This window comes from Artibeus jamaicensis, unplaced genomic scaffold (assembly GCF_021234435.1).
Source record: "Artibeus jamaicensis isolate MK-2021 breed Jamaican fruit bat unplaced genomic scaffold, CSHL_Jam_final contig_240, whole genome shotgun sequence".
Classification (NCBI taxonomy): domain Eukaryota; kingdom Metazoa; phylum Chordata; class Mammalia; order Chiroptera; family Phyllostomidae; genus Artibeus; species Artibeus jamaicensis.
In genome coordinates this window covers 19,972,265-20,000,000 of record NW_026521506.1, presented here as the reverse complement: position 1 = coordinate 20,000,000, position 27,736 = coordinate 19,972,265, and the positions used below count along the sequence as shown (strand labels likewise).

At 39.1% G+C, this 27,736-nt stretch overlaps 1 protein-coding gene across 8 annotated transcripts in view; it reads left to right on the top strand.

Moving 5' to 3' along the window:
* Positions 1-27,736, top strand: part of ATP11C (ATPase phospholipid transporting 11C) — a 197,730-nt gene that overhangs the window by 157,744 nt on the left and 12,250 nt on the right. For all 8 annotated transcript variants that reach the window (XR_008391049.1, XM_053662336.1, XM_053662333.1 and 5 more), the window contains 5 exons: positions 4,654-4,713; positions 12,717-12,844; positions 19,355-19,490; positions 21,427-21,492; positions 23,730-23,833. Coding sequence is in view for 7 of the 8 variants with exons in the window: in XM_053662336.1 (XP_053518311.1) it covers positions 4,654-4,713; positions 12,717-12,844; positions 19,355-19,490; positions 21,427-21,492; positions 23,730-23,833 (494 nt within the window). In the remaining variant the exon portion in view is untranslated. The remainder of the gene's footprint in view (positions 1-4,653; positions 4,714-12,716; positions 12,845-19,354; positions 19,491-21,426; positions 21,493-23,729; positions 23,834-27,736) is intronic.

Here is a 27,736-nt window from a genome sequence, read left to right as displayed (position 1 = left end):
CTCAGTTGGAGCATTGTCCTGTACACAAAAGGTTGGGGGTTTGATTCCTGGTTAGGGCACATACCCAGGTTGCAGGTTTGATTCCCTGTCATTGCACATATGGGAGGCAACCAATTGATGTTTGGTGTTTTTTTTTTTTTTGCACTGATGTCTCTCTGTGTCTCTCTCCCTCACTCCCTCCTTCCCTTTGTCTCCCTCTCTCTTCCTGCCTCCTCACTCTCTCTCTCTCTCTCTCAAGCCAATAAACATTTTTTAAATAAAAAAATCAAGATCTGGGTGCTAAATGTACTCAATGCTGCTGAGCTGGCTTTGGTTCTAGGTCTTCTCAGTGGACAGAACTGGGAAATATGTATAGGTGTTGGAGTTGGAAGCCAAGGTATCAGTATAAATCCAGTATGTGAATTCAGTTTATACTGATATCGTTGATGCCAGCCAACACCACAAGCTTCATTCTAACTCTTCCCTTTTCCTTATTTGTGACTCCTTTCTCCAGTGATGAGAAACCTGGTTCTCATTACCCTCAATATGTTTACTTATTTACTCAATCCTGGAGTACATTCAAAGTAATTTCAAAATTGCTAACTCACTCTTGGGACAAACAAACTCACTGACTTGAGTAATATGTCCGTGTTCACTTCTGTTTGTCTTTAGCCTTGGAGTGTATAGTCAAATACTATTTTCACAGTTACTCCCCCCCCCCTTTTCTACCATTTCAGTGTGGTTGTGTTTTTTATTTGTAATATATTCAGGTTAAGTTTTTATTTGTGTTCCCTTTGGGTCCTTTCTCGCTAATCTTGCCTGATTTTGATTTTTTGATTACGTGAAACGCATGGTTCTCCTCAAGATGAGGTTCTCTGAGGATGTTCCTTAGTGAGTTAATTCTCTAAATAAAAGAATTATACAGGTGTCTTTTCTCAAATATTTTTATATATAAGTTGTTTTCTAAAATGAAATTGTCGAAGTTCTCTGTGCATGCATACCAATAGAGAGAGCAAAGGTGACATTGTGTGACTTGTTCTTTCGTCTATACAAATTAATGTACATATACATCATTTTTGTACACGATATATACTGAGTTTTTCACTTTTTATTGAGATATGATTCAAAGAATAAAACTCACTGTAGTGTAAAGTACAGTGGCTTTTAGTGTATTCACTGTGACTTGCAGCCATCACCACTAATTCCAGGACATTTCTATCACTCCAATAAGAAACCCCAAACCTATTAGCAGTCAGCCCCAAAGCACACTGTTTTGCACTTTGCCCTTTTAATTTAATATATTGTGAGCATTTTTTACCACATTAAATATTGATCTAAAACACAGCTATTGTGTAGTATCCCAATCCCTCATGTTTGGAAACTGAGGTAGATTCCCTGACAACACCTTGCTTTTCATTTAGCGCCAACAGAGTACGTTAAACTGAGCCTGCATACTTATTTTTGTCTACCAGAGAGTACAGTTTACCAAAGATCTTAATTAGATTCCAATTTATAGGTATATTGTCAAGTTAATGTGCCAGTTTTCAATGATTCAAGCAGTTAGGGTGTTTTTTCCCCAGATTTTATAGGAGGGAAAGCTCAGCAACTGCTTTTATGTGTCAGTTTTCTGTGATGAAACCCAGGTCTTATTAACTTTATATTTTCCAAAAAATATGTAACCTTGACCTCAGGTTTACATATTTGCTAAGACCCTGTCAACCATTATCAACTGGGATCCAGGCCAAATATGATGGTGATCAATAATGATAATTAACCCAGTGTGTGTAATGTAATTCACTGGTTGACAAAAGTATTTTCTTATTTAATTCTCACAAGTATTTTATGAGTCAGTTAGTGTTATTTCCACTTCAAATATGTAGAATCTAGGGCTCAGAGACCTTACATAACTTGCCTTTGGAGCCAGCTAGGAGGTGACAGAACAAGATTTCCACAGTAGCTGTACTTTAATTCCAGGACTCTGAACATCATAATTATGGGCTATCAGGCCTTAGACTCAGTAACCTAACAGCCCTGCATGGAGATGGGTTGTTATTCCCTCTTACCTCCCCTCAGTAGGAGCGCCCATGAAGATTTGCCATCGAGATCTGCCAACCATCTGATCCCTAATTCTAGAGGCTTGGTTTGCCTCTCTTTAGATTTTGACCTGCAATTCATTCAATTGCCACCAGATGGAAGGAATAATCTGTTAAGGAAAACAAAACAAGCATTCAAATGGCTAATGTTTACTAGCCTAGTCAATAATTGAGGGTTTCCCAATGGAGGGGATTGTTTATGTAGGTGGCGCACTTGTCTTCATAGGATCTCTGTGCCCGTTATCTCTTAGTTACTGACTTAGCGGTAATTCCTCTTTTAGTGCTGCACTTTGTCCCAAGATGATTTCTAATATTTTTGACCCTCTTGTGCTGATCTAAGAAGCCTTTCTGCATCTTCAGTTTGCCATTGCCTCACCCCTGAAGTACTTCAGTGGCAGGTCTTGCTTTTCTGTTTCTCCATGCAATCTACTTTGCATAATTCAGCCAGGTTAACGTTTGGAAAATGGCACTTTTCAAAAACAACAAACCACTTTTCAACTGTATTCCAGAAACTCTGTTCTCCATTGTCTAGGATTGGTCTGGCTTTCAAGGTAACCCGTAGTCTCTCCCTGTCTTACCTTATCTGTTTAAAAAATATATGACGCCTTACCTAGGTTTCTGCTGTCAACATATCAGATTCATCTTTAGCACCTAATTCAACTGTTAACTTCTCTATTAAATCAACAATTATGTTTGAATGTGTTACCAGGTGCCAAGCACTGTTTTAGGCCCTGAAAATCCATAATGAAATAAGATAGGCAAAGGCCTTGTTCTCATGGAAATTACATTCTAGTGGGAGGGTCAGACCACTCCTTCCCACAAAGCACCCCCATAACCCCCAGCAAGCACTGCCTCCTCCAGCATCAGAACTTTTAAAAAAATAAAGTATGACTCTAGAAATGCTACCTATGATAGTTTGCATTCTGCTAGAACTGATGCATACAATTGAATGTTGCCCTTCCAGATGATGAGCTCTTTGGAGCTATGACACATATTCTGATGCCTTAGGAAGGGGTGTCAAACTCATTTTCATAGGGGGCCACATCAGCCACGCGGTTGTCTTCAAAGGGCCGGATATAATTTTAGGACTGTGTAAATGTAACTACCCCTTACCTAGGGGCAAGGAGCTCAGCGCTGCCACCAGGTAGAAACAAGGTGCCAGGCCAAATAAAACGAGGTGGAGGGCTGCATTTGGCCCACGAGCCTTGTGTTTTACACCTGTGCTGTAGGGGTTACTCAAAACATGGGTAGCACTTTTCTTTTGGGACATCCTCTAGAGCCTGTAATATTTCACCTAAGTATTCTCAGCCTGGAAGATGTGCATCCTTTGAGGATGCACTGGTTTTTTTTAAAACAGCCTTAAGTCTCCCAGCCTGGGAAATTACCTACATGAGAATGTGTGACAGAAAGAAGGAGACTGGTTTTTTGACATGGCTCAAAAATGGGCTTTTAGAAGCACTTCCCAAAGACAAATCCACAGACAACATGAGCAGGGGACAAGCAACACTCAAACAAGGTCACAGCCTGCCCCGAGGAATAGTACTCATTTGAAAATATTAGTTCTGATAGTTTGGCCTGAAGACATTAATTTCAATATTTAGAATCACACCTAGTAAACTTAATGTCTTGTGAATTCTCTGCTTGTGCTTTTTAAATCTGTTTTCAGTATTCTCCCAATTAAATTGTAAGTCACTTAGGAATAAGAAGTTTCATTTTGTTTTTGTATTACCCACAGTGACATCTTTGCATTGAATAAATAACCAGTATTAATATGTTGTTTGATGAGGCAGTGATAACAGCAGTAAAGCATTAGTTGATAGTGTTAGTGTCAACATACACTCTACTAATTTCCTAGCTCTTTAATGGCATCAATTGACTTAAAATATGGGCTGGGCAAAAGCAGGTTTACAGTTATGAGTAAAAACACAGAGTTAATAAAGTTGTAATAATCATAACCTACATGTCTTTTTTTAAAGATTTTATTTATTTATCTTTAGAGGGGAAGGAAAGGAGAGAGGGAGAGAGAGAAACATCAATGTATGGTTGCCTTTCGTGCATCCCCTGCTGGGAACTGGCCTGCAGGGAACCTGCCTGCAACCCAGGAATGCGCCCTGACTGGGAATCGAACCATGATTGTCTGGTTCGCAGGCCCACGCTCAATCCACTGAGCTACCTGCATGTCTTTTTCCCTATGAACAACTGTAAACTTAATTTTGCCCTCCCCTGCACATACTTACAGCTTTATGTCATTTCTACTTTATAATGATTTTGCAGATCTAATTGGCTTTTAAAAGCCAGTACCATTAGAGACTTGTGTTGTATGGTCACATTTCTTCCCCAGACAAAGAATAACAAGAGGTTTTCATAAAGTAAGATCTTTTCTGCCTTGGTAGGGCAAAAGTTGGTATCAATATGAGTCATTTGTTTTCCAGTTATTTCCTTACAACTTGAGAATAGAGACTGAATGCATTCTGATATTAGAAGGGCTTAGGACTGACTTTAAAGTATTTGGAGTAGTTTCCTGTTTTAGTTCAGAAACTTAAGTGAAAACATTAACCCTTTTCTTCATATTTTTTTCCAGAACCTTTGTTTCATTTTGCCACAATTTTTGTACCAGTTCTTCTGTGGATTCTCACAACAGGTTTGTTTCCCTAGTTATTTGTTATAATGTAGTTTACATTTTCTGTTAATAATTTACCTTTTTCAGTATTTATTGGATTGTAGCTATTAGAGAAGTATGACCGAAGTAAAAGGATGTTTGTGTTTTTATTGTTGGATTCTTTGGCTCAACAGTTGATATTATTGGCTTCCTATTGTCAAACATTTGACAATAGCAAATGTTTGTGGTTTTTGCTTTAGCAGTGTTCTTATTATTACTTTATTTTTAAACTTATTTAGTATACTTGGTTGGAATTGAGATAAGCTTTAAAAGAATATTTTATTTTGTCTTTGTATTAGCATATACAGTGTTTTCCAATAATCCTCAAATGCCACAGTTTAATATTTCATCACATAAAAATCTCACACCTTTGCAGTTTCTCAGTTTGATTTTCTAGAAAAACATTGACCTTTAAGCTGGCCACAGAGCTTCAATTCCTGGATAAAATCTTGGATTATTTGAACAACTCTGCAGTTTCTGTCCCCTATTGTTTTCTTTTACTTTTTTAAAATCCTCACCTGAGGATATATTTATTAATTTTAGAGAGAAACATCAGTGAGAAAGAAACATTGATCAGTTGCCTCCCATATGCACCCCAACTGGGGATTGAACCCATAACCTAGGTATGGGTTGTGGCTAGGAATTAAACCCACAACCTTTAGGTATATGGGACAATGTTCTAACCAACTGAGCCATGTGGTCAGGGCTGCCTTTATTGTTTTCTGAACATTTATTACATAAAGAATATGCTATATATTAACCTGATATTTAAGTGGTGGGATGAGCCAGCAGGTTTCTCACTTTAACAACTGAAATGGATTTTGCATTGCTTCTAGTGCAAGTACAGCTAAATATAGGAGCTCTAATGCTCAGTGACTCCGAAATTTTCGTAGTTAATCTGTGAGCAGTTCATTGATACTGCCAAGATGAGCTACTGCTAACATCACCACAGGTGTTACAGATTGAGCTTCTAAACTTCAAGGTATGCTTAATTCCTCATGGTAGAAGGGATTTTGTTCTAATTTCGTGGCAGTATTTTTAAGTGAATGTATTCTTCTCAGTGGAAGGTGACTGCTCTCTTTCTCTTGAACTTGCCCCTTCACCATTTGGTGTGCTCTCTCTGACATCAGCGCCATGTCATCAGCCACGTGGTGCCAGTTAAGCAGAATGCTTTACTAATTAATCATCTAGCTGTAGGAGGTGCCATCAGCCTTCTTGTATTCAAAACTAATAGCATTAGCTACAAAGAGTTTTGTGAATTCTGATGAGTCTGCTTTTCTTGCACATTCAGGTTACTATTGATCAAAATGTTTCTAATTCCTCATTTAGAGGAATGCAAGCATGAGCAAGATATTTCAAATATTGTAGGGAAATGCTAAAGGAAAATAGGCTTAATCTGGTTAAAACATTGTTTTTATTTTGAAAGGAGTCTGTTCCTTTCTTATCCTTTAAAAGGATATTTACCAAGCACAAATTATATGAAGAAAGGAAGGATTTATTCTTAATAAAGCCGGCTGAGATTCCCACCTGAGGATGTCTAGGGTCCGCTTAGGTTACCTTAACTGCCTAGGTTTCCATAGGATAGTCGATGTTTGGCTTCCTCAGTTGCTCAACTGGTATGTTCATTCATTTAACAAATATTTCTTGTGTGCCAGGCTAAGTGCTGGGGATATAACAATGATCAAAAACCTTACCCCCGTGGAGCTTGCAATATAGTGCTGGGGGAAAGACAGACAACAATCAGATAAATGTATCATTGGGTGCCAATAAGTGCTCTTCTGAAGGGGTAAAAAAAGTATAATAAATCGATAGAGTATGACTGGGGAGGGGAGTCACTATTTTAGAGAAGCTGATTTGGAAAGTTCTCTCTGAGGAGGAGACATTTGGGCAGATATATTAAGGAGATGAGGGAGCTGTGCAGATGTCTTAGGGCCTAAGACTTAGGGGAAAAATTTATCAGGTAAAAGGAAGGTCTCTGAGGTGGTAACCTAATGTATAATATCATTAGTTCTGAATTCGGCCTGGTGCTTCTGCTGAATGTAGCAACCTTGATTGCAAATATCTTTGGAATACTTACAGGTAGTCAGTCAGTCCTTTTCATCTTAGGTCCACATCAGGTCTTCTCTTCAACCCGGAACATGGAGAGGGAGCTATGGAAAATATGGAAATGTGATCAGGATTCTGATCCTTTACGCAAAAGGCAGCCCTTAATTTAGCAAAGCTAGAAAAGTACTGATCTTTTTTCTTTATGAAAAGAAAAATTTGTAACAGGTTTAACAAAGAGTATTGTCAAGTAAACCTGTTGTTTGTTTTGAAGACATTCTATCTTCTCTAATTATGCATCTAAGAATTACAGTTCTCTTTCATGTAACCTCAAAGTACCATAATGGAACAAAAGTAGATTGATGCTTCTTTTGTTTGAATGAAATTCAAGACTAAATTACACACCAATCAGTCTGAGTTATTTTTTCAATTTTCTCATTAGCGAAAATGGATAGTTTCCGATGAAAATATAGTGTTATATGCCAGCAGACTAGTCCTTTCTCTTGAGAATAAAAAGGAATGTAACCCCCTTTGGGGAGTACTTTGTAATTCAGTAGAATATTTTTGCTGAGTTTAAATCTTTGTATGGGAAGTATCTCCGTGTTCTATGTAAAGCCATATTTTTTAACTTCATGGAGAATTTTGCGTGCACATTATCTTGCTTTGTCTCTGCTGGAGGCCAGTGTTATCCCTTCCTCTGGGCTCCCCCAGCTCTTTGTACACTCCAGACTCTGCCTTCTCCTCTCTGATTTGTGTGCCTTGGCAGACAAGGGCATGAATCTTCTCGGTCCCCAGTACTGGTCACTTAGTAAGCACTCAGTAAACGTTTTTGAAGTGAACTAATGAAAGAACTAAGGCTCTATTCAGATTATTCTCACCATTTTTGAAACAACTCCCAGTATGATAGTACATGTATCTTTAGTAGCCATTGTTTGAAAATACATAATTGTGTTAACATATGTCACATTTAAATGCATTTTAGCCCCAGCTGGTGTGGCTCAGTGGATTGAGCCACTGGCCTGTGAACCAAAGGGTCACCAGTTCAATTCCCAGTCAGGGCACATGCCTGGGTTGCAGGCCAGGTCCCCAGTTGGGAGCACGCGAGAGGCAACCACACACTGATGTTTCTCTTCCTCTTTTCCCCTCCCTTCCCCTCTCTCTAAAAATAAAAAAAATAATATCTTTAAAAATACATTTTATTAATCAGAGAACATTTATATGTGTGAAAATACAAGTGAATATGGGACATTATTTATTCAGGCCACAGGTAATGGTTCTATGACCACATTTAGCACAGTGTAGAAAAATGTTGAACTCAGTAAATATTTTCATCAAAATGAGGTTCAGAGAATACCCTGATTTTTTTCCATAAAGAAAAATTTTAAACGTCAGATCAGTTTTTCACAAATGTGTTATAACTTCCAGTCTCTACTCATTCATTCAATAAATATTGAAATACTTTTTATATGCCAAGTTCTAAGAGCTTGAGATTGTCAAAGCCCTCTAGCCAGACACCACCAGGAACACACTTGTAGTTGATCAAATTCAGTTTATTACTGGATGCAATAAGAAAGAATATACACCATGAGGAATAGTGGGGCTTCTCAGAAAGAGAATGTTAGGAAAGTCTTATAAGATTTGGTTGGAGTTAGGTAATTTGGAGAGGTATTTAAGAAATACGGCCTTCCTCTGGACGAGGTGATCTTGGTAAGCAGGGTTAATTTAATGGCTGAGTATTTTATAAATCTTATCCAGGAGGAATGAAGACCAGAAGGTGGCTAATGCTGTCATCGGTCAAGAAGCAATAGTCACTCATATTAGCCAGAATGGAGATGTTAGTCATTGTCTATGATTTGGACAGTATTCATTCTTTGTATCAGGTGTGATTGTGGAGTTGTCTTATTTCTCCTTTGGTTCATCATAGTCACAGAATGTCCTTGTCTGATATTGCAGTGCTATGAAATTGTGCCTGTTTGGCAGGAGAACACTGCTGACTAGCTGTGGGCGCTAAGCCAGCTCTGTGATGACAGGGGCTGCTTTGCTTTTTCTCAGGCTACAGCTGTCACAAAATAAATAAAAATCCCTGCCCTCATGGAGCTTAAGTCCTAGCGTGAGGAAATAGTAAAGATAATAAACTTACAACGTAAGTTAGCAGGTGATTGCTGGTATAGAAAAAAAAAACAGGATAAAGGGAGGAAATGTGTCTCTGAGAGATGGAGTGGCAAGTTAAATCAAGGATGGTCTCCCTGAGAAGGTGACATTTGGCCTGAGATTTAAGGGGAATGAGGAAGTACTATCTATAGGAAAGATGTTCCAGGTGGGCCAACAACCAGTTCAAGGAACGTCTTAAGTCAGGGAGGGATGTACCTGACATGTTAGAGGTATGGTGAAGAAGCCACTGCCGCTAGAGTAGAATGAACAAGGAACACAAAGGTTAGAAGCGAGGTCAGACAGATAGGAGAAGCCAGTTCAAGAATGGCTTTATAACCACCCCAGAAATGTTCTTTTTTTTTTTTACATTGAGACCTTGAAAAAAAGTGATGAGTTGATTTGACTTAATTTCTAATAGATCTGCTCAGGGCTTAGAATAGACTTTAGGTCAAAGGGAGAAGCAGGGAAACCATTTAGGAGGCTTGTGGGGTGGTAATAGTGGAGGTGTCCAGAAGTGTTCTGGTTCTGAATATATTTGAAGATAGAGCCAATAAACACTTTTTAATGGATTAGATGTGAAGTGGGGAAAGGAATAGTCAAAGGCGAATCCAAGATTTTGGTTCTTAATCATAAGATTTAGTTGCCCTTTCCTGAGATGGGCAAGAATTCAAGAGGAGCAGGTCAGGTGTCCTCAAGACTTTGACGTGAGGACAGGTCAGGTGTCCAGTTCTGGGCATAATTTTGAAATACAGTAGACACCCAGGAGGAGATTTCAAGTGGGTATTGCATATACAGGGACAGGCCTGGCTGGAGATAGATATGGGGGAATTCGCCATGAACAACTAATATTAAAATCACAGGACTCCTACTTTTTGTGACAGCATGGATGGAACTGGAGAGCATTATGCTGAGTGAAATAAGCCAGGCAGTGAAAAACAAATACCATACGATCTCACCTATAAATGGAACCTAATCAACAAAGCAAACAAGCAAACAAAATATAACCAGAGACACTGAAATTAAGAACATACTGACAGTAACTGGAGGGGAGGGGGAGGGGACAGAGGGGAGAAGGGTTTTCAGGAACTACTATAAAGGACACATGGACAAAACCAAGGGGGAGGGTGGAAGCAAGGGAGGGAGGTGGGTTTGGAGGGGGTGGAGGGGGAGTAAATGCAGACAACTATAATTGAACAACAGTAAAATAATTTAAAAAAACTAAAACGTATTAAAATGAATTAAATTAAAAAAAAATAAAATCACAGGACTGAATGAGGTCACCTAGAGAGTGAGTAGAAATAAAAGTTCCAAACACTGAGTTCTGCAACACTCCAACTAAGGGCTCAGGAAGAATAGGAGACTGAGAAGGAGTTGCTAGTTAGGTAGGAAGAAAATCACTCATTTCAAAATATTTTTTGAGCACATTAGTAGTACCAGGCACCAAGGTAGACATTAGGATTGCAGATACTGTGGGGCCACTCACTGCAGTAGGAAACACAGGAGAAAGCAAATTGAAGGGGAAAGTTAATGTGTTTGGTTTTAGACATTTTGAGCTGCAGGTGCCTATGGAACAGCCAGCAGACAGTTGGAAAATTCGGTCTACAGCCTAGGCAATTCATGACAAGAAAGAGTTGAAAGTCATACCATGTATACATATATTTAGCTTTGGCTTTGTGAATACATTTATTTAATCTGTAGTAAATGGCCATATTTGCTCTTATAAATAATCCTGAAGAAGGAGATATTTAAAGCCACATAAAATATTAAATAGCCCTGGCTGGTATAGCTCAGTGGATTGAGTGTGGGCCTGTGAACCAAACATCACCAATTCGATTCCCAGTAAGGGCACATGCGTGGATTGCAGGCCAGGTCCCCAGTAGGGGCATGTGAGAGCCAGCCACACATTGATATTTCTCTCCCTCTCTTTCTCCCTCCCTTCCCCTCTCTCTGAAAATAAATAGTGAAATGTTTTTAAAAATATTAAACAAACAAAACTGTGACACAGGTTAGCCACTGCCTGTATTTAATTTCCCTGAGAAGCTCCTGACTTATACTTAACTGGCCTTTATTAGCTGAAAAGTCTTTTGAAAGTTATTAATACTTATTAGAAATAGAGCCAGTAGCATGTAAACATTCTGAATAAGATTCTATTAAAAGGGGGAGTATATTGATACAACCCATCACAATATGTTAGTTTTTTTTTCTGTAGTTACCAGTTAGACTGACCTTATTTATAAAACTTTCTTTACAAAGAGAAAAAAGATAAAAAATCTGAATAATAAAATGGTAATAAATATGTATCTTTCAACAACTTATTTTTTTTAAATCCTCACCCGTGGTTATATTTATTGATTTTGGAGGAAAACTGGGTGAGGGGAGACCATTGATGTGTGAGAGAGAAATATTAATTGGTAGCCTCACATACATAACCCAACCAGGGATTGAACCTTCAACCTAGGTATATGCCCTGACCAGGAATTGAACCCACAATCTTTTGGTGTAAGGGATGATGCTCTACCCAACTGAGCCATTTGGCCAGGGTATCAACAATTACCCTGCATGTGATTAAATGCATATGACTAAGTGCTCCAATCAAAAGGCATAGGGTGGCTGAATGGATAAGAAAATAAGACCCTACATATGCTGTCTATAGGAGACTCACTTCAGGTAGAAAGATACACAGACTGAAAGTAAAGAAATGGGAAAAATATTTCATGAAAATGGAAGTAGCAAAAAAAAAAAAAGCTGGGGTAGCAATACTTACACCAGACAAAATAGACTAGTAAGAGACAAAGAAGGACTGAGCAGTTCCACTTCTGGATATTTTTTTAACTGTATTTATTTTTTAGAGAGAGAGGAAGGAGGGAGAGGGAGAGAGAAACATCAGTGTGTGAGAGACACATTGATTGATTGCTTCTTGCATGCTCCCAACCGTGAACCTGGCCCATAACTCAAGCATGTACACAGAGTGGGAATGGAACCAATAACCTTTCAGTTCACAGACCAGCACTCAGTCCACTGAGCCACAGCAGCCAGGGCTGGATATTTATCCAAAGAAACTCAAGACACCAAATTGAAAAGACGTGTGCAACCATATGTTTATTGCAGCATTATTTACAACAGCCAAGGTACAGAAGCAGTCCTAGTGCCCAACAGTAGATGAGTGGATAAAGAACTGGTCCATACATACAGTGGAATATGACTCAGCCATAATAAAGAATGGAATCTTGCCTTCTACAGTGACGTGGATGAACGTAAAGGGTATTATGATGAGTGAAACAGTCAGAGAAAGACAGACAAATACCATATGATTTCACTTATATGTAGAATCTAAAAAACAAAATAAACAAGCAAAACAAATAAAATGATAGATACAGAGAACGTTTTGACAGTTTTCAGATTGAGGGGTGCTGGATGAAAAAGAGGAAGGGATGGAAAAGTACAAATTAGTAGTTACAGAATAGTCATGGAGATGCAAAGTACAGCATAGGGAATATAATTCATAATATTGTAATAAGTATGTGTGGTATCAGATGGGTACTAGATGTATTGGGGTGATCGTTTTGTAAATTATATAAATGTTTAATCATTGGATGGTACACCTGAAATTAATACAATATTGTCAACTGTAATTTAAAAGTAATATAATTTCAAAATAATTTGTTAACTTCCTTTGTCATTACAAAAAGTGAAAATAATAGTCTTGGTTGTGGTTTTTTTTTCAAACACGTAAATATCATCTTGAAGATGATTATTACAGTACATTTCTTTCTCCTTTGTTACCATTTCAGCCACTGTATGATGCTGCTTACCTTACAATGTACAATATCTGCTTCACATCCTTGCCCATCCTGGCTTATAGTCTACTGGAACAACACATCAATATTGACACTCTGACCTCAGATCCCCGATTGTATATGTAAGTGGAACATTACAGTTAAAACCCCCTCAGACTTACAGGGTTGTGGGTTTCACTTCATATGAAGGTGGGAAGGACACACACTCCTCACCTGGTTTGATCACCTGGTTCTGTTCCGTTCGACAGGAAAATGATCTACTCCTATTTCCTAGGTATATAGGTCCTTTACTCGAATGTATGTGAACCATTTACTTCAAAATTATTAATTCCTAAAATTTGAACCTACATTGTCATAGAGTTCTGGAGTCTTAAAGGAAGACAGTATTTTAACTACAAAATAAAAAGCCTCACACAAAGATCTTTGTTAGTTTACAATATTTATTCCTACCTATAATGGATTGAACTGACGATGCTATGTTAGGCTTTCTCTTGTAAACTACCCCTTGAAACCTAGCCTCTCTCCCTTTGTTATCCCCATTCTAAAACTTTTTGTTGAAGAGAATAATTCATCAAGCCATTATATTCATTGTGTGTCTATTGGAAATGCACACATGTCTGTATGGATGGGGGGACTCAGCACTAACTAGCCCCAGTTGCTTAACCTGTACTTTTATTGCATTTTTTATAAGTAAAGCCTGAAGCTAGGGATGAAGATGTTAATTTACAGCAGATAATAAGCATTGCTAAATAGTGGACAGCAAACGCAGATGAGAGACATGGGTGGTTGACATGTAGGAAGTGAAGGTATACAAATTAAGGGATTTCTTTGACCAGTGTGACTCATAAAATTCGCATTTAGTAATTGAGACCCTTAACTAGACTTATAAAATATAGCATCAGCATTTTTAAAGGAAATGTTCAAATATGCACAGAAATAGCAAAAATATTATTAATATAGTGAATTTACTTGTCCTCCCCACTCAGCTTCACCAATTATCAACTCAGAGCCAATTCTTTTTCATTAATAACCCTGTCTTCTCTATCACAGACTTATTTTGAAGCAAATACCCAACATTGTATAAAATAGCGTATGCTTTCAACATAAAGACTTAAAAAATAACACTGCCTATCATATCTTTAAGTTTTACAAGTCCATAATATCAGATATTCAGCCAATGTTCAAATTTCTCCAACTGGCTCATTTCTTTGAATAGCATGCTTGTTTGAATCAGGATAGAAGGCACATATTTTACAGTTGGTTAACATGCTTCTTGAGGTTAACCTGGCAATTTTTGTTGATGAAACTGGATCATTTGTCTCATAGAGTTTCCCCTGATCTAAGAGTTTGTTGATGGCATTGTTTAACATGTTCTTTCTTTCCCTATATTTGCTGCAAAGGGATAGTGAGATCTAGAGGGGAATCATAAAAACCTTGGTGGAAATCTTGCAGAGCATCATCTCCCATACTGTCATTTTTTTAAAGATTTTATTTATTTTGTAGAGAAAAGGGAAGGAGAAAGGGGAGAGAAACATCAATGTGTGAGAGAAACATCAATCAGTTGCCTCTCCCATGCCCCCACTGGGGACCTGGCCCGCAACTCAGGCATTGTGCCCTGACCGGGAATCAAACCAGTGACCCTTCCACTTGTAGGCTGGTGCCCAGTCCACTGTGCCACACCAACCAGGGCTCCCATACTCTTATTTTAAAAATGAGGAACCAGGATGCAGTAATCACTTTCCTAAGGACACCTGTATAACTGAAGGCCAAGCCAAACTCAGAATTCAGTCTTCCTGGTGACCAGCCTTGTGCTCCTATCACCAGGCTGGTGCTTTTTCAGCACTGAGCCAACAGTGTGATCCATCTTCTGTCAACAACTAAAGTGGGGGCCAACAGTGCTATTGCCCTGCTTGGAGTGGGGTTGGGCTGCAGTGAGCAGAATCCCTCCCATTCAGTCCTAGCAAGAGCTCAAGCTGATGGCCTGAGTGCCAGTCCTGGCTCTGCCACTCTCTAACTATGTGACCTTGCACAGGTTACTGGACTAAGATGTGCCTCAATTTCATCTTTGGTGAAATCTAGGTAACAGTAGCGCCTAATTCACAATGGTTTTATGAGGATTACACAAGTGACTACACATAAAAGAACTTAAAAAAAAAAAAAAACCAGTGCCTGGCCCTGGATGGTGCAGCTCACTGGATTGAGTGCTGGTTGCTGGTTTGATTCCTGGTCAGGGCACATGCCTGGGTTGTAAGCCAGGTCCCCAGTTGGGGGCATGTGAGAGGCAACTAATCAATGTATCTCTTGTACACTGATGTTTCTCTCCTCTTTCTCCCTTCTCCCTCCCCCTTTCTAAAAAGTAAATAACTTAAGTAAATAAGTAAGTAAATAAAATAATTGCAAATGTCTCTTTAAAAAAAACAGTGCCTGGCACATAGTAAGTTTTCAATAGATGGTAGCTATTTGATCTTATTCTAACACCCTCCTCCACTTCAGGGTTGTATCAAGCACTTTTGTACATTAAGAATGTTGAAAAGCTAAAGACAACTGTTGTGTACAAATTATTGTATGGGTTTTCAGGAAGTTTTACTGAACAGCAAGTATAGGTCATGAACTATTAAACAGTTTTGCAGAGAGGGTATACTTGCCACATCTGATGCAGAAATGAAAGCCATGACATACCTGTTGCCCAGCCCAAAATTCTGTTTCCCTTCTTGCCTACTCTGACGAGACACTGCCCTTGGCCTGTCACTGTAGATTGCTCCAGCACTCCAAGTGTTCCTTTGTAAATATGAAGCCCTCACCTTCATATGTGCCTGTCTCTGCAGTTGTGTAGCAGATTTTAGATTTCACCATCAGGGACTTACTGACTTAGGCATTTCCCATACATTCTGATGTGAAACAAGGAAACCATAATTAGATAGTTCCGTATTTTTAAGAGAAATGTTAAAAGTAAACTAGTTTTTTTTATAGAGGGAAGAGGCATAGTTTCTTTCTTCTACAGCTTTAAAAGGCAAAAGAAAGGTCCTCATCTACTAGCTACCCCCCCATCCTGTGGAGGTGCTCGGGCCTGTGCTGCTAGTCAGCTGCTCCCCAGATCTATATTCTCTCTCATGTTCTCCTGCATGTTGGCTGTCATATTCTGTTTCCGGCAGCTTGGCCATTTACCTGAATGCAGCTGAAAAGCCTCACATAAAACCCAATACACTATGATGCTCCCATCCGTCTTCCCACAGTATGTAGTGTAACTCCCAGAGAAGGTCTGGAAACACAGGAACCACTTTTGCCTTAGCCCAAGACAGTGACTCTGAAAAGCCTCATTGGCTGGCAGTTTCTGGGCAGTTCCTGCAAGGATCTTTGGGAAGGTGCCACCCCTGTGGCTCCCATTTGTCTTGGGAATCTGACTTAGTGGTTGTGAGGAGAGCTTGTTTCTGGGAAGCAGCTACCTCTTTCCTCCTGCAGTTTTTCTAAGGCAAACAGCAGTGCATTGCTTTATGCATCCCTGGAATTTCAGATACCTTCATGTACCTAGAAATGTTACTAAGGAAAAGTTGTGGACTTCTGGCCAAGATGGAGGAGTAGGTGGAAACACTGTGCCTCCTCACACAACCAAGTTTAAAGACAAAGTTTTAGTAATAAAAAATGCAGCCAAAACACAGAAAATTGAACTGTAGGGAAGTCCAACAACAACAAAGCATTCAGCCAGACCAGTAAGAGGGGCAGAGTCAGCGGCAGAGTAGGGTCGGGCAGGAAAGATCGGTGGACCAACCCAGGCGCGCAGGCGGTGGTTGGTGGATACCAGGCACGGTGTGGCAATGGGTGGACCCAGTGAGGGCTCAGGGCGGCTGGCTGACCACGGTCACACATTTGAGCGCATATAAACCAAGCAAAGGAGTGAACAGTGAGACAGACCGCTCAGGCTAGGGCCCCAGCAACGGGAATTAGAGCCTGAAAGCACCAATTGGAAAGACTTTCGAGGTTGAGGTGCTGGGAGAGGCTCCTAGGCTCACAGAGAGTTCGTTGGAGCAACCCACAGGGTCCTGGAGGGTGTACAAGCCCACACATCTTGGAACCAGCACCAGGAGGGCCCAAGTTGCTTGTGGGAAGCACCAGAGGGGACAGAAATATGAGAGAGAGCAGAACAAATGCCATTGCCCCTCTCTGACCCTGTCCGCGCATATAGCATCACAACCCAGCGACCTGGGTCACCCCACCCTGGTGAACACCTAAGGCTCCACCCCTCATACATAACAAGTGCAAAAAGACCAAAACATTATGGCTCAAGAAGAGCTCAAAGCTCCAGAGCCAATAATTCTAAGTGACCAAGAGATAGCCAACCTTTCAGATGCACAGTTCAAAACACTGGTGATCAGGATGCTCACAGCACTGGTTTTTTTTAGTTTAGAAGAACAAATGAAGGCTAAATTAATTGAAATGAAGGGAAATGCACAGGAAACCAATAGTGATGGAAAGGAAACTAGGACTCAAATCAAGGGAGTGGACCAGAAGGAGGAAAAAAATGACCAAACAGAAAAGGATGAAGAAACAAGAATTCAAAAAAATGAGGAGAGACTTAGGAACCTCCAGGACATCTTTAAATGCTCCAATATCTGAATTATAGGGGTACCAGAAGGGGAAGAGGAACAACCATGAGTGGAAAACTTATTTGAACAAATAATAAAGGAGAACTTCTCCAATCTGGCAAAGGAAATAGACTTCCAGAAAATCCAGGAAGCTCAGAGAGTCCCAAAGAAGTTGGACCCAAGAAGGAACACACCAAGGCACATCATCATTACATTACCCAAGGTTAAAATGAAGGAAAGAATCCTAGAAGCAGCAAGAGATAAGGGGACTGTCATCTACAAAGGAGTTTCCATCAGACTGTCAGCAGATTTCTCAAAAGAGACCTTCCAGGCAAGAAGGGGCTGGAAAGAAGTATTCCAAGTCATGAAAACCAAAGACCTACAACCAAGATTGCTCTATCCAGCAAAGCTATAATTTAGAATGCAAGGACAGATAAAGTGCTTCTCAGATAAGGTCAAGTTCAAGGAGTTCATCATCACCAAGGCCTTATGATATGAAATGTTAAAGGGACTTAACTAAGAAAAAGAAGATAAAAAAGATGAACAGTGAAAGGACAGCACACTCACAGTTATTAACAACCACACCTAAAACAAAAGCAAACTAAGAGGACAGCTAGATCAGGAGCAGAACCATAGAAATGGAGATCACATGGAGGGTTAGCAACAGGGGAGTGGGAGGAGGAGAAGGGGGGAGAAGGTACAGAGAATAAGTAGCATAGACGGTAGATAGAAAATAGGGGGGAGGGCAAGAATAGTAAGGGAAATATAGAATCTAAAGAACTTGAGACACATGGACATAAACGAAAGGTGGGGGAATGGTGGGGGAGGGGTGAGCAGGGTAGAGAGGAATGAAGGGGGGGAATAGGACAACTGTAATGGCATAATCAATAAAATATTTTTTTTAAAGTTGTGGACTTACCACCTTTTCAGGAAAGCCCACAGTACTCAGTATTAGCTGAATGAGGATCAGTTGCACTTACATTACAAGGGTATTTCTTATTCCATACAGCCCAGTGACATTCTTGGTAGTATTGAGGACTGGTGTGCTGCTTTTGAGGCATTAGATAGCTTTTGATAAATGTCAAGGGTAATTTGAAATAGACTCCAAAAAAAATCGTGCACAAATCCATCTTCTATCTGTAGCTCTGCTCCATTAGAATTGGTAGCCTCATATAATATTCTGACTTGTACTGACAAGATTGTGTTACTTTTTGACAGATTTTAAACTTTTGATCTATCCACCTTCCATTCATCAGAGCATGACTGTACAGCTTCAAACATGTGATTTGACTCAATTGAAAGATATAAAGGGCATCCCAAGACCAAACAAGGTTAAATTCCCAGGAAGAAATCATGATTAAAAGAAATATTTTAACAACTATAGTTGGAAAGTGGAGGTAGCTTATTTGAGGATCTATGATCTGGAGTCAAGTAAATCTAGGACCGTATGCTAGGTCTGCCCCTCCCTGAATGAGTGAACTCTGGTGTGCTGCTACACTGATGATTCCCAAATGAGAGAATCACCTGGGGAGCTTTAAAAATATCCTGGTGCCCAGGTTAGCTTCATGCCAATTAAATCAGAATGACTTTGGGAGCCATGCATCAGTGTGTTCAAAGATCCCCAGGTGCATCAAAGATTGGGAAGCATTAGGATACACTTTTTTGAGGCTTATTATTTATAGATAAGATTGGTAAAACTATGTCGTGTGATTTTTATATCGATAAAAATGGACTATGTATATAAAACTCTGAACCCAGTTTTCTGACATGATTGCTCAATAAATGGGGGCTCATTAGTAGCAATGTTATTGTTGTCAGGTGGCCAAAACTTTAACTTAGAAGTTCTCAGACAGTTTGCTCCAATATCAAAATCAGGAGGTGATTACACAAAAATAAACTTGTAGCTCACTCTGACGTTTCGATCCCTCAGGGATAGCTCCTTTCATTACACTAGGGTCAAACTCCATATGCACTCTTGGCATGTCACTGTATCTTTAAATAAACAGACTACAGAGATTCATTAACCTGTATTTTTTTTTTATTTCTCAATAGGAAAATTTCTGGCAATGCCATGCTGCAGTTGGGCCCCTTCTTATATTGGACATTACTGGCTGCATTTGAAGGGACAGTGTTCTTCTTTGGGACTTACTTTCTTTTTCAGACTTCATCCCTAGAAGAAAATGCAAAGGTGGATAAACGTGATTACTCTTTTGGTATTTATAAACATGGCTTATGAAAAATCTTTTTTTCCATAGGCACTGGATCAATCATACACGTATTGTAGCTATAATCATTTTGCAAATTGTTTAAAGGTACAGTATTGAGTTCTCACAAGTTCTTTAGAACAGTAGAAGTGTTGACATACAAAATCACTTGTTATGTTCATGGCTAACTAGACAGGTTCCATGCAAACCTTCTGGAAGCTTAATTTAACTTGGCTGTAATTTTTATTAGATGAACAGAGTTTTGAGGATTTCAGACTTTAGACCACTGCACTTTGATGTGAGCACAGCTTTCCCTGTTTTAAAAGCAAAGTCTGGCCCTACTCAGTTCTTATTCATAGTGGCCTTCCAAAGCTTGGAGTTCAAGGCGAGTGACTGTCATATCTTTAGAATTCCCTTCTCTTCCTCCTTCCCTTCTGCATGGTAGTATAATGTTTTCCAGAAAGGCTACACTGTCCCTACCAGTGCATTCCCAGCAGGTGACTACATAGGTTAGCACCTGCACTGGGACGATTTTGCCCTGGAGGCACCATAAAAGAGAATTGCTCATGGGGTCAGGTCTCCTTCAGCCACACAGTGGACAGTCGAATCCACCATCCTGTGTGCTGCTTTCACTGTGTCTGCTGTTTTGGGGCTTCCTCTTTTAAGGTCATTCTTTTTTTTTTATATTCATAATATGAAACAGTTAATGTTCAAAAAGAATTCACTGAATACAATGGCTATGTCTAGAACCTAGATAGTCATATCTGTTAGGGAATACAGATCTAGTATTTTATAGTAAGTACATGCAGCACTTGCCAAGAAATGTGCCCTACTTAATATCTGCACGTGCCCTTGGGCAAGTCACTTCAGCTTTCCAAGTCAGCTTTGCGCATCAGTGAAAGGAAGGGATTCGTTATTATGATTTCTCAAGTTTTTAAGCTTTGTGACTCATTCTGTGACTTGCACTTTTTATTTTGTTTATTTGGCATATGAATTGTATAGAGGTGACTCGCTTTTTAAAAAGTTTGCTGCGAAATAGGTGGATACTCTTCCTGCAGTCCTATTGGCATGGTTCCTTTACTCAGCAGATTCTTCAGGTGGTGCATAGGGAGCCTCCACGCAGCCTATGTCCAATTCGTCACCCATGTTCAGTTCATGGTGTCCAGACTAGATTTTACTGTATATATTGCCATCCTGAATGTTCGCTAAATTTACAGTAAGTTGTAAGAACTGCTATCAGCACTTAAAACATAACACCCATGTATGATTTGATCGAGTTATTTTTTTTTTGCTTCTATTAACCTTAAGTTTTTGTTTTTATTTTCTGAAAACCTTTCACATTTCATTTTCTGTTTTAATGTTATGCACTCAGATCTTGACAGCATTTGGTAAGCATATGTGCCATTCGTTGCCGTTGTTTGGATTTATACATGGTATCTGCTTTTCTTTGATGTGCAAATGCTGACAGCTGTAATAGTTACAGCCAAAAGACTCTGCTTTCAAAATGTGAGTCCATTTGTTTGTAAATTAGTCCTTTTTCAGAGCTTTAGTTCTTTATAACAGGAAAAGCCTGTATCAGTCTCTTTAGCGACGAGTCATGCGATGACTTGTGTTGATGAACATTACTGTTAATGGCATAGGATTTTTTCTTCTGCCTTTTTTATGCCTGTGTTTTCCCTGTTTGATGCTTCATGGAATAATGGAAATAAATGCTACCAACCACAGATGTGCTGTACGTGGCCAAGAAAATCTAAGGTTACAATAAAATCCAACATTTTGGCCTGATCTTTTGACCTGACATTCCCCAAACAGTTCACACAAACTTTTTTTTGCAGTTATACACAAGATTAAACTTGGTTTTTATTTATGTTAAGCAGGCTTGTATGTTGTTGGTACATGTAATTATAAATTTTTTTTCAGGTGTATGGAAACTGGACTTTTGGAACCATTGTTTTTACAGTCTTAGTATTCACTGTAACTCTGAAGGTTAGATATTTTATTTATTCAACTATATTTAACACCATTTTTTTGTAATACTTTCTGGTCTTTCACTAATATGTCTTTTTTGTCTTTTAAGCTTTATTTTTATTATGGGTTGTCATCCAAGTCTGAATGCTTACCAAAATATGTATGATATTGGAAATTTAGGTATTTGTATAGTATTTGTGAGGGTTTTTTTTTACTGTTTATTATCCTCTTTATTTGGTTTTATTTTTTTAATTCATACATTATACTTATGTTAGAAATATGTTCCTTCTCTCCAGCTATTTTTGAGATGTTATAAGTGGTATATAAGCAGACTCTGTATGTGTGTGTGTGTTACCATGTTAAGTGCTTGAATATTAAAGTTATATATTTGTTTAAGAATGCCAGGTCTTAAATGAATTTGGGTACTTAAGACAGTTCAGCAGGATATGTATGCAAAAGAGCTTGGAAGTGATGAAATTTTATATAATGTATTCATCACTGAAATTTACCTATATTCATGATCAAATGCATAAAAATACATAGAAGGTAACATACAAGAAGGGTAGTTTTGGTGTAATCATTGACAGTAATGTAGTAATAGCTCTGAAGCCTTGATGAATGCTGCCCTTGAGGCTCATAAGTTGGGGCTCTCATCTAGTTGAAAGAATAATCAAATTCTTTTGATCATTCCAGTAATGAACTCCTCACATGGGGTCCAAGAATGAGTTCCCTTAAGTGAATTCTAATATGCCCAGTGGTCAGAACTAAAATTCTATTCTTGGTTAATTTTTTACACCTTAAAGTACTAGCATATGTTTGCATCTACTATTTCAGTAATATTTTAGGACTACCAGAAATGGTACAATTAATCTCAGTTCAACTACTTACTAGCAGAGTATATATAACCCTGGCTTTCTCAGTACCTCCATTTCATCTTCTTTAAGGTGGAGGCTAAGGTAGCACCTACCTGTTTTAGCATTTTGTGTGTGTGTGTGTGTGTGTGTGTGTGTGTGTGTGTGTGTGAGAGAGAGAGAGAGAGAGAGAGGGAGAGAGGGGGGGGAGAAGTGAATGATACATATAAACCACTTAGAATGCAGTCTGGCACATAGAATGTGCCCAGTACAATAAATGCTAGTTGTTACTAATTCCTGTGTTTTACAGGATGATGATTTGAAATGGAAGCCTCCCTACCCTTTTTCCTCCTAGCCTTGTGTATGGCCCTAGGGCTTCCAAGTGCCTTTCATAGTTAAAGTTGGCCTTACTGCAACATCTTTCAGTGAGTCCCTCAGCAGACATCCACTCCCTGTTCTTTGGATGGATATTATTGTGACATGTTTCCTAGCAGCCCAGAGGGTGAGCATTCTAGACTGGGCTACATTAACAATGTTATCCATATCCTGTTTATGGGTGAGAAATTGTATCACAGAGCTGAGGAACATGCTGTCGCAGCAAGTATGGAAACTGAGATACCACTTCCTCTTTGATAATTAAATGCCCTGGATATTGATTTGTATGGCCTAGAAATTATCAGCAAGTGAAGCAGACCATACTTTCTTGGTTTTATATTGCATTTGAAAATGACAATCAACCCTCACAGGAACACGGAGGAATTAAAATCTAAGACAACTGAAAATATTAATTTAATTGAAAGATAAGGGTTTTTGCAATTGAAAGGCACACTACGTAGTCAGACCCATTATCCATCGCTACATGATGCAAGTGTGTAGAGCTAGTGGCCTTTGTATTTAGTTACTCCCATCTGTTGTTTTTGAGCTGTCATTACTCTTTGTGTAGTTTGTTTACATTTCCTAGCTCCCCCTTCCCTCTTCTGCTTTTCAGTGTACCTGCCTGCACCAGCTTAGGCTTCTCCTTTTGCTATCGTTTCCCTGGCTGCCACTACCTGAGGGATTGAGGCTCTAGATTCCTAGATGTTTCCATTACCTCATTCTTTGCCCTTTCTTTACTAGAGAGACATCTGTAGCCCCATCCCTACTAGCCCCGTGCTTGACCACATCTCCATACCTGTATTCCAGAGTCTAGAGGACTTAGGAAAGAGTTCAGCTCTTTCATATTCTCGCTTTTTGAAAAGCCTGGACCTTGTCCTCATTTTAGGTCCATTCTCTTCTGGAAGCCTGGCCCATGCCGGGCACCCCCCGTAGGTATCATATTGTATACAAGTAATCAGATACCATAGTGTATTACTGCCTGGTGCAATTTGTACCCATCATGAAATCTCTTGTGTTGTATCTTTTCAGCTTGCCTTGGATACTCATTTCTGGACGTGGATAAATCACTTTGTAATTTGGGGTTCTTTAGCCTTTTATGTATTCTTCTCATTCTTCTGGGGAGGAATTATTTGGTAAGCAGATGTATATGTGTGAGTAAATGTAAATAACAAAATAGGTATGTTTATAGCTATATTATACATGCAAACATTATACTTTTAAGTTTTGATTATACAAGATGGCAAGTATTCAGTATAAATGGACAGGAAGTTACTTCTAGACAGTAACACTGCTAATTTCAGTGAGATTTCAAGTACAAGTTTGGACTGCACGAGTTCCTCGAAAGACCTCCCTTCTGGTAGCTTCTGCCCAAATCTTTCAGCTTGAAAGTATGTAAACATCTCTCTATGAAGTGAAACTGTAATTTCTAGCTTGACCTCCCATGTGATTTCTGGTGGAAATACTCATCCTGTAAAGTTTCTACACAATATAGTGTCTGATAGGTACATTATTATCTGCTTGGCCCTTATTCTTTCTTTATGGTACATAGCTGTCATTCATGTCACTGAAGAGGTGCTGGAGGTATGGAATATACACCAGTTAATACTCAGAGGGTTATATCTTAAAATCACCATCTCATTGTTTGCGGAGATAAAGGCAGAATCTACAGCTTGGCCTTAAAATTCATTCAGTTCACTTTGGTTTGATAAGCGTGTATTCGGGATTTATTTTGTGCAAGGTACTCTGTGGGATACAAAGACATAGACTGTACCCCCAGCCTCAAGGAGATTACAGTCCATTGAGGGACACATAGCTGTGACTGGGAGAGTTATAAGGAATGAAAACAAGCTAGATTTTCAGTACCTTTCTTTACCCACAACATGGAGGTTAGGGACACCAAACCATACCCCCCCCCGCAATTTCTTGCACAGTTGAAAATCCACCTACAATATTTTGACTCACAAAACTTAAAACTACAGTCATTCCTTGGTATCTGCTGGGAATTTATTTCAGGACTATTGTGGATACCAAAGTTCATGGCAGCTCAAATCCCTTATATAAAGTTGTATAAAACTGCAGATAGCCAGCTCTCTACATTTGTGGACTTGCAACCAGATAAAAAATATGTTTTCCATATCCATTTAGTTGAATGCATGTATGTGAAACTGCAGATAACTAGGGCCAACTGTATATTTACCCATGTGTCCAAGGGACAGCTGTGGCTTTTTTTTTAATATCACTGTTGTTTTCATTAACCAGTGACTTCCCCTGATAAGGATGCCAGCAGCAGAGATCATAGCTAGAGTAAACCCTAAAGACTCCAGGAGTCCATATTTTTACTGGTTTGAGCACAGTCGTACATATACCACATTCCATGTTATCACAGAGATGTGAGCACCATGTTTATACTGCTTGAGACTTAATTGGAAGAAACTCTTAGTGTTCTGAAAGGCTTTTTAAAATAAAAACCTTCAGAAATAGTCCTGGCTGGCTGGTGTAGCTCAGTGGATTGAGCATGGGCTGTGAACCAAAGGGTCACTAGTTTGATTCCCAGTCAGGGCACATGCCTGGGTTGCAGGCCAGGTCCCCAGTGGGGGCCACGTGAGGGGCAACCACGAACTGATGTGGCTCTCCCTCTCTTTCTCCCTCTCTCCCCCCTCTATAAAAATTAATAAATAAAAATACTTTAAAAAATAAAGTAATAACCTTCATAAATAAAAATATGAAAAACTTAATCACTTATGGAAGTACTGCTCCAAACAGTATAATTACAGCATATATTTGGCACCTGTATAGATAATTATTGAGGCAGTGAAGCTAAACCTCTATTTTCTTTAATAGTATATAAATGAATCAAAGTTAGTTAGCCAAATGTAATATGCAATTGTAGTTCTGCCACAGTACTATAATTCTATGAATCTAACTCTTACCATGTACTGTCCGTCATTAATATAAAGAAACCCTTTAAGTGATTGATATCATCATACCTATTTTAGTTCATTAGCGATACTTAACTAAAAATAAAATATTAACCTTTATTTTCTTACCTGCAGTGTTGTCCTTAAGTAGAACTGAGTTGAGCTACTATGTGATTATACAATTCATGCAATAAAGCAACCAGCAAAATGTGACTAGAAGCCATGTGAAACTTGAGCTGAATGCTGGTTGCAGCTGATATCTCGGGACATGTTCAACCCTGAGGCATTGGAACACACTCCTCTTTGGGAGTGGTCAGTGGGGATGATGATTTCTGAGACCCAAACCCAATCCTGTAATATCTTCTGTTTTTACTACTCCCCTTTAAAGATCTATGACACCATCAAAATAAAAGGAGTAAAGGTAAAAAAAATCAAAGGAAACAGAAAAATCTAGAAATACTAATCACAGAGTATTGTAGGTACCATGTAAAGGAATACTTTGTGACTAGCTGTCATTTGTCTGTTAATTGAGCCCTTATGGATCAATTAACTAACTGCCTAGAAAATTATGGTGCTTTTCAAAACTAGAGTGTGGGTAGAGCTCTGAAGTTTTTTTCTGTATGGTAGGGACCCTAGAAAGCCTGTTTATCCCAAACCTCTTAAGTTTCCCCACTTCACTGTCCTGCTCACAATTTTTTAATCCTCACCTGAGGATATATTTACTGATTTTAGGGAGAGGGGAAGAGAGAGAGAGAGAGAGACATCAATGTGAGAAACATCAATCAGTTGACTCCCATACATGCCCTAACCGGGGATAGAACCTACAGCCTCCGCATGTGCCCTGACCAGGAATGAACTTCCTGACATTTTTGAAGTGTGGGACGACACTCCAACCAACTGAGCCACACTGGCCAGGGCTATTTTCCCTTTTTATTCTTCAGTCTGGTCCTCATATATGTAGAGCTACAAGCTTTTCTTTTATCATGTTACATAAGCGTGCACAAACATCAATTCTTAAATGAGAACCAAGTTCATCTTCAGTGAGCACTACATGTGATCTAACAAATGGGACCAACCAGTCATCTGCGTAGGGCTCCTAATCAGAGGATAGTCTAATGAGAATCCCGACCTTGAACAGCAGCTCTGTGGTTCAGCTCAGGCAGGGGAAGAAAACCTGTTTATGCTTCCCAGCAGCCACTTAACAGTGGTTCAGTGCATGACGTGGAATGAAATCCAACATCAGAATGAGAGGTCCTCCTGGATTTCTGAACTCCAAGATTTAATGTCCTATTGGCAATATTCTGCTGTGTGTCAGGCTGTTTGGCACACACTAGTACTCAATATATGTTTGTGGTAGAATCTTCCCGTTTGAGAGAGATAAGCTCTACAGTTCTTTTTGTATTTATGTAGGGACTTGAGGGGGTTATAAAAAATGTCTTTTAAATTTGGAATATAGAGCACAAATCTACTTCATATTACTAAAACAGCCAAGGAAATAAAATGCTATTTAGCATAAAAATTAACCATCATTTTTCTTGCATATCTTTGGAGCCTTAACATTTTCACATGTAAATAAATATTTTCCAGTTGGCATCTTTAAAGTTGATTGCTTGGTTGTTTTAAAGTCAAGTGCATTTGCCCTGGCTGGTGTGGCTCAGTTGGTTGGGTCATCATCCCATTCACCAAAAGGTTGTGGGTTCAGTCTCCCATCTGGGCACACATGGGAGGTAACCAATCCATGTTTCCCTCTGATATCAATGTTTCTTCTCCCTTGCTCTCTCTAAAACAAATAAACATATTTTTAAAGATTGTAAAAAATAAAGTCCAGTGCATTTTATTATATATTTTTCTCTTTTTAAAGATTTTTTAAATTTTCTATAGAGAGAGAGAGAGAAAGAAAGGGAGAGAAACATCAACATGTGGTTGCCTCTTGAGCGCCCCCCACTGGGGACCTGGCTCAAAACCAAGGCATGTGCCCTGACTAGGAATTGAACTGGCAACCCCCTGGTTCACAGGCCGTCACCCAATCCCCTGTGCCACACCAGCCAGGGCCTTTTTTTATTTTTTCATTATCATTTTTTATCAAACATTTGATAAATGAAATGTGTTTACTACTTT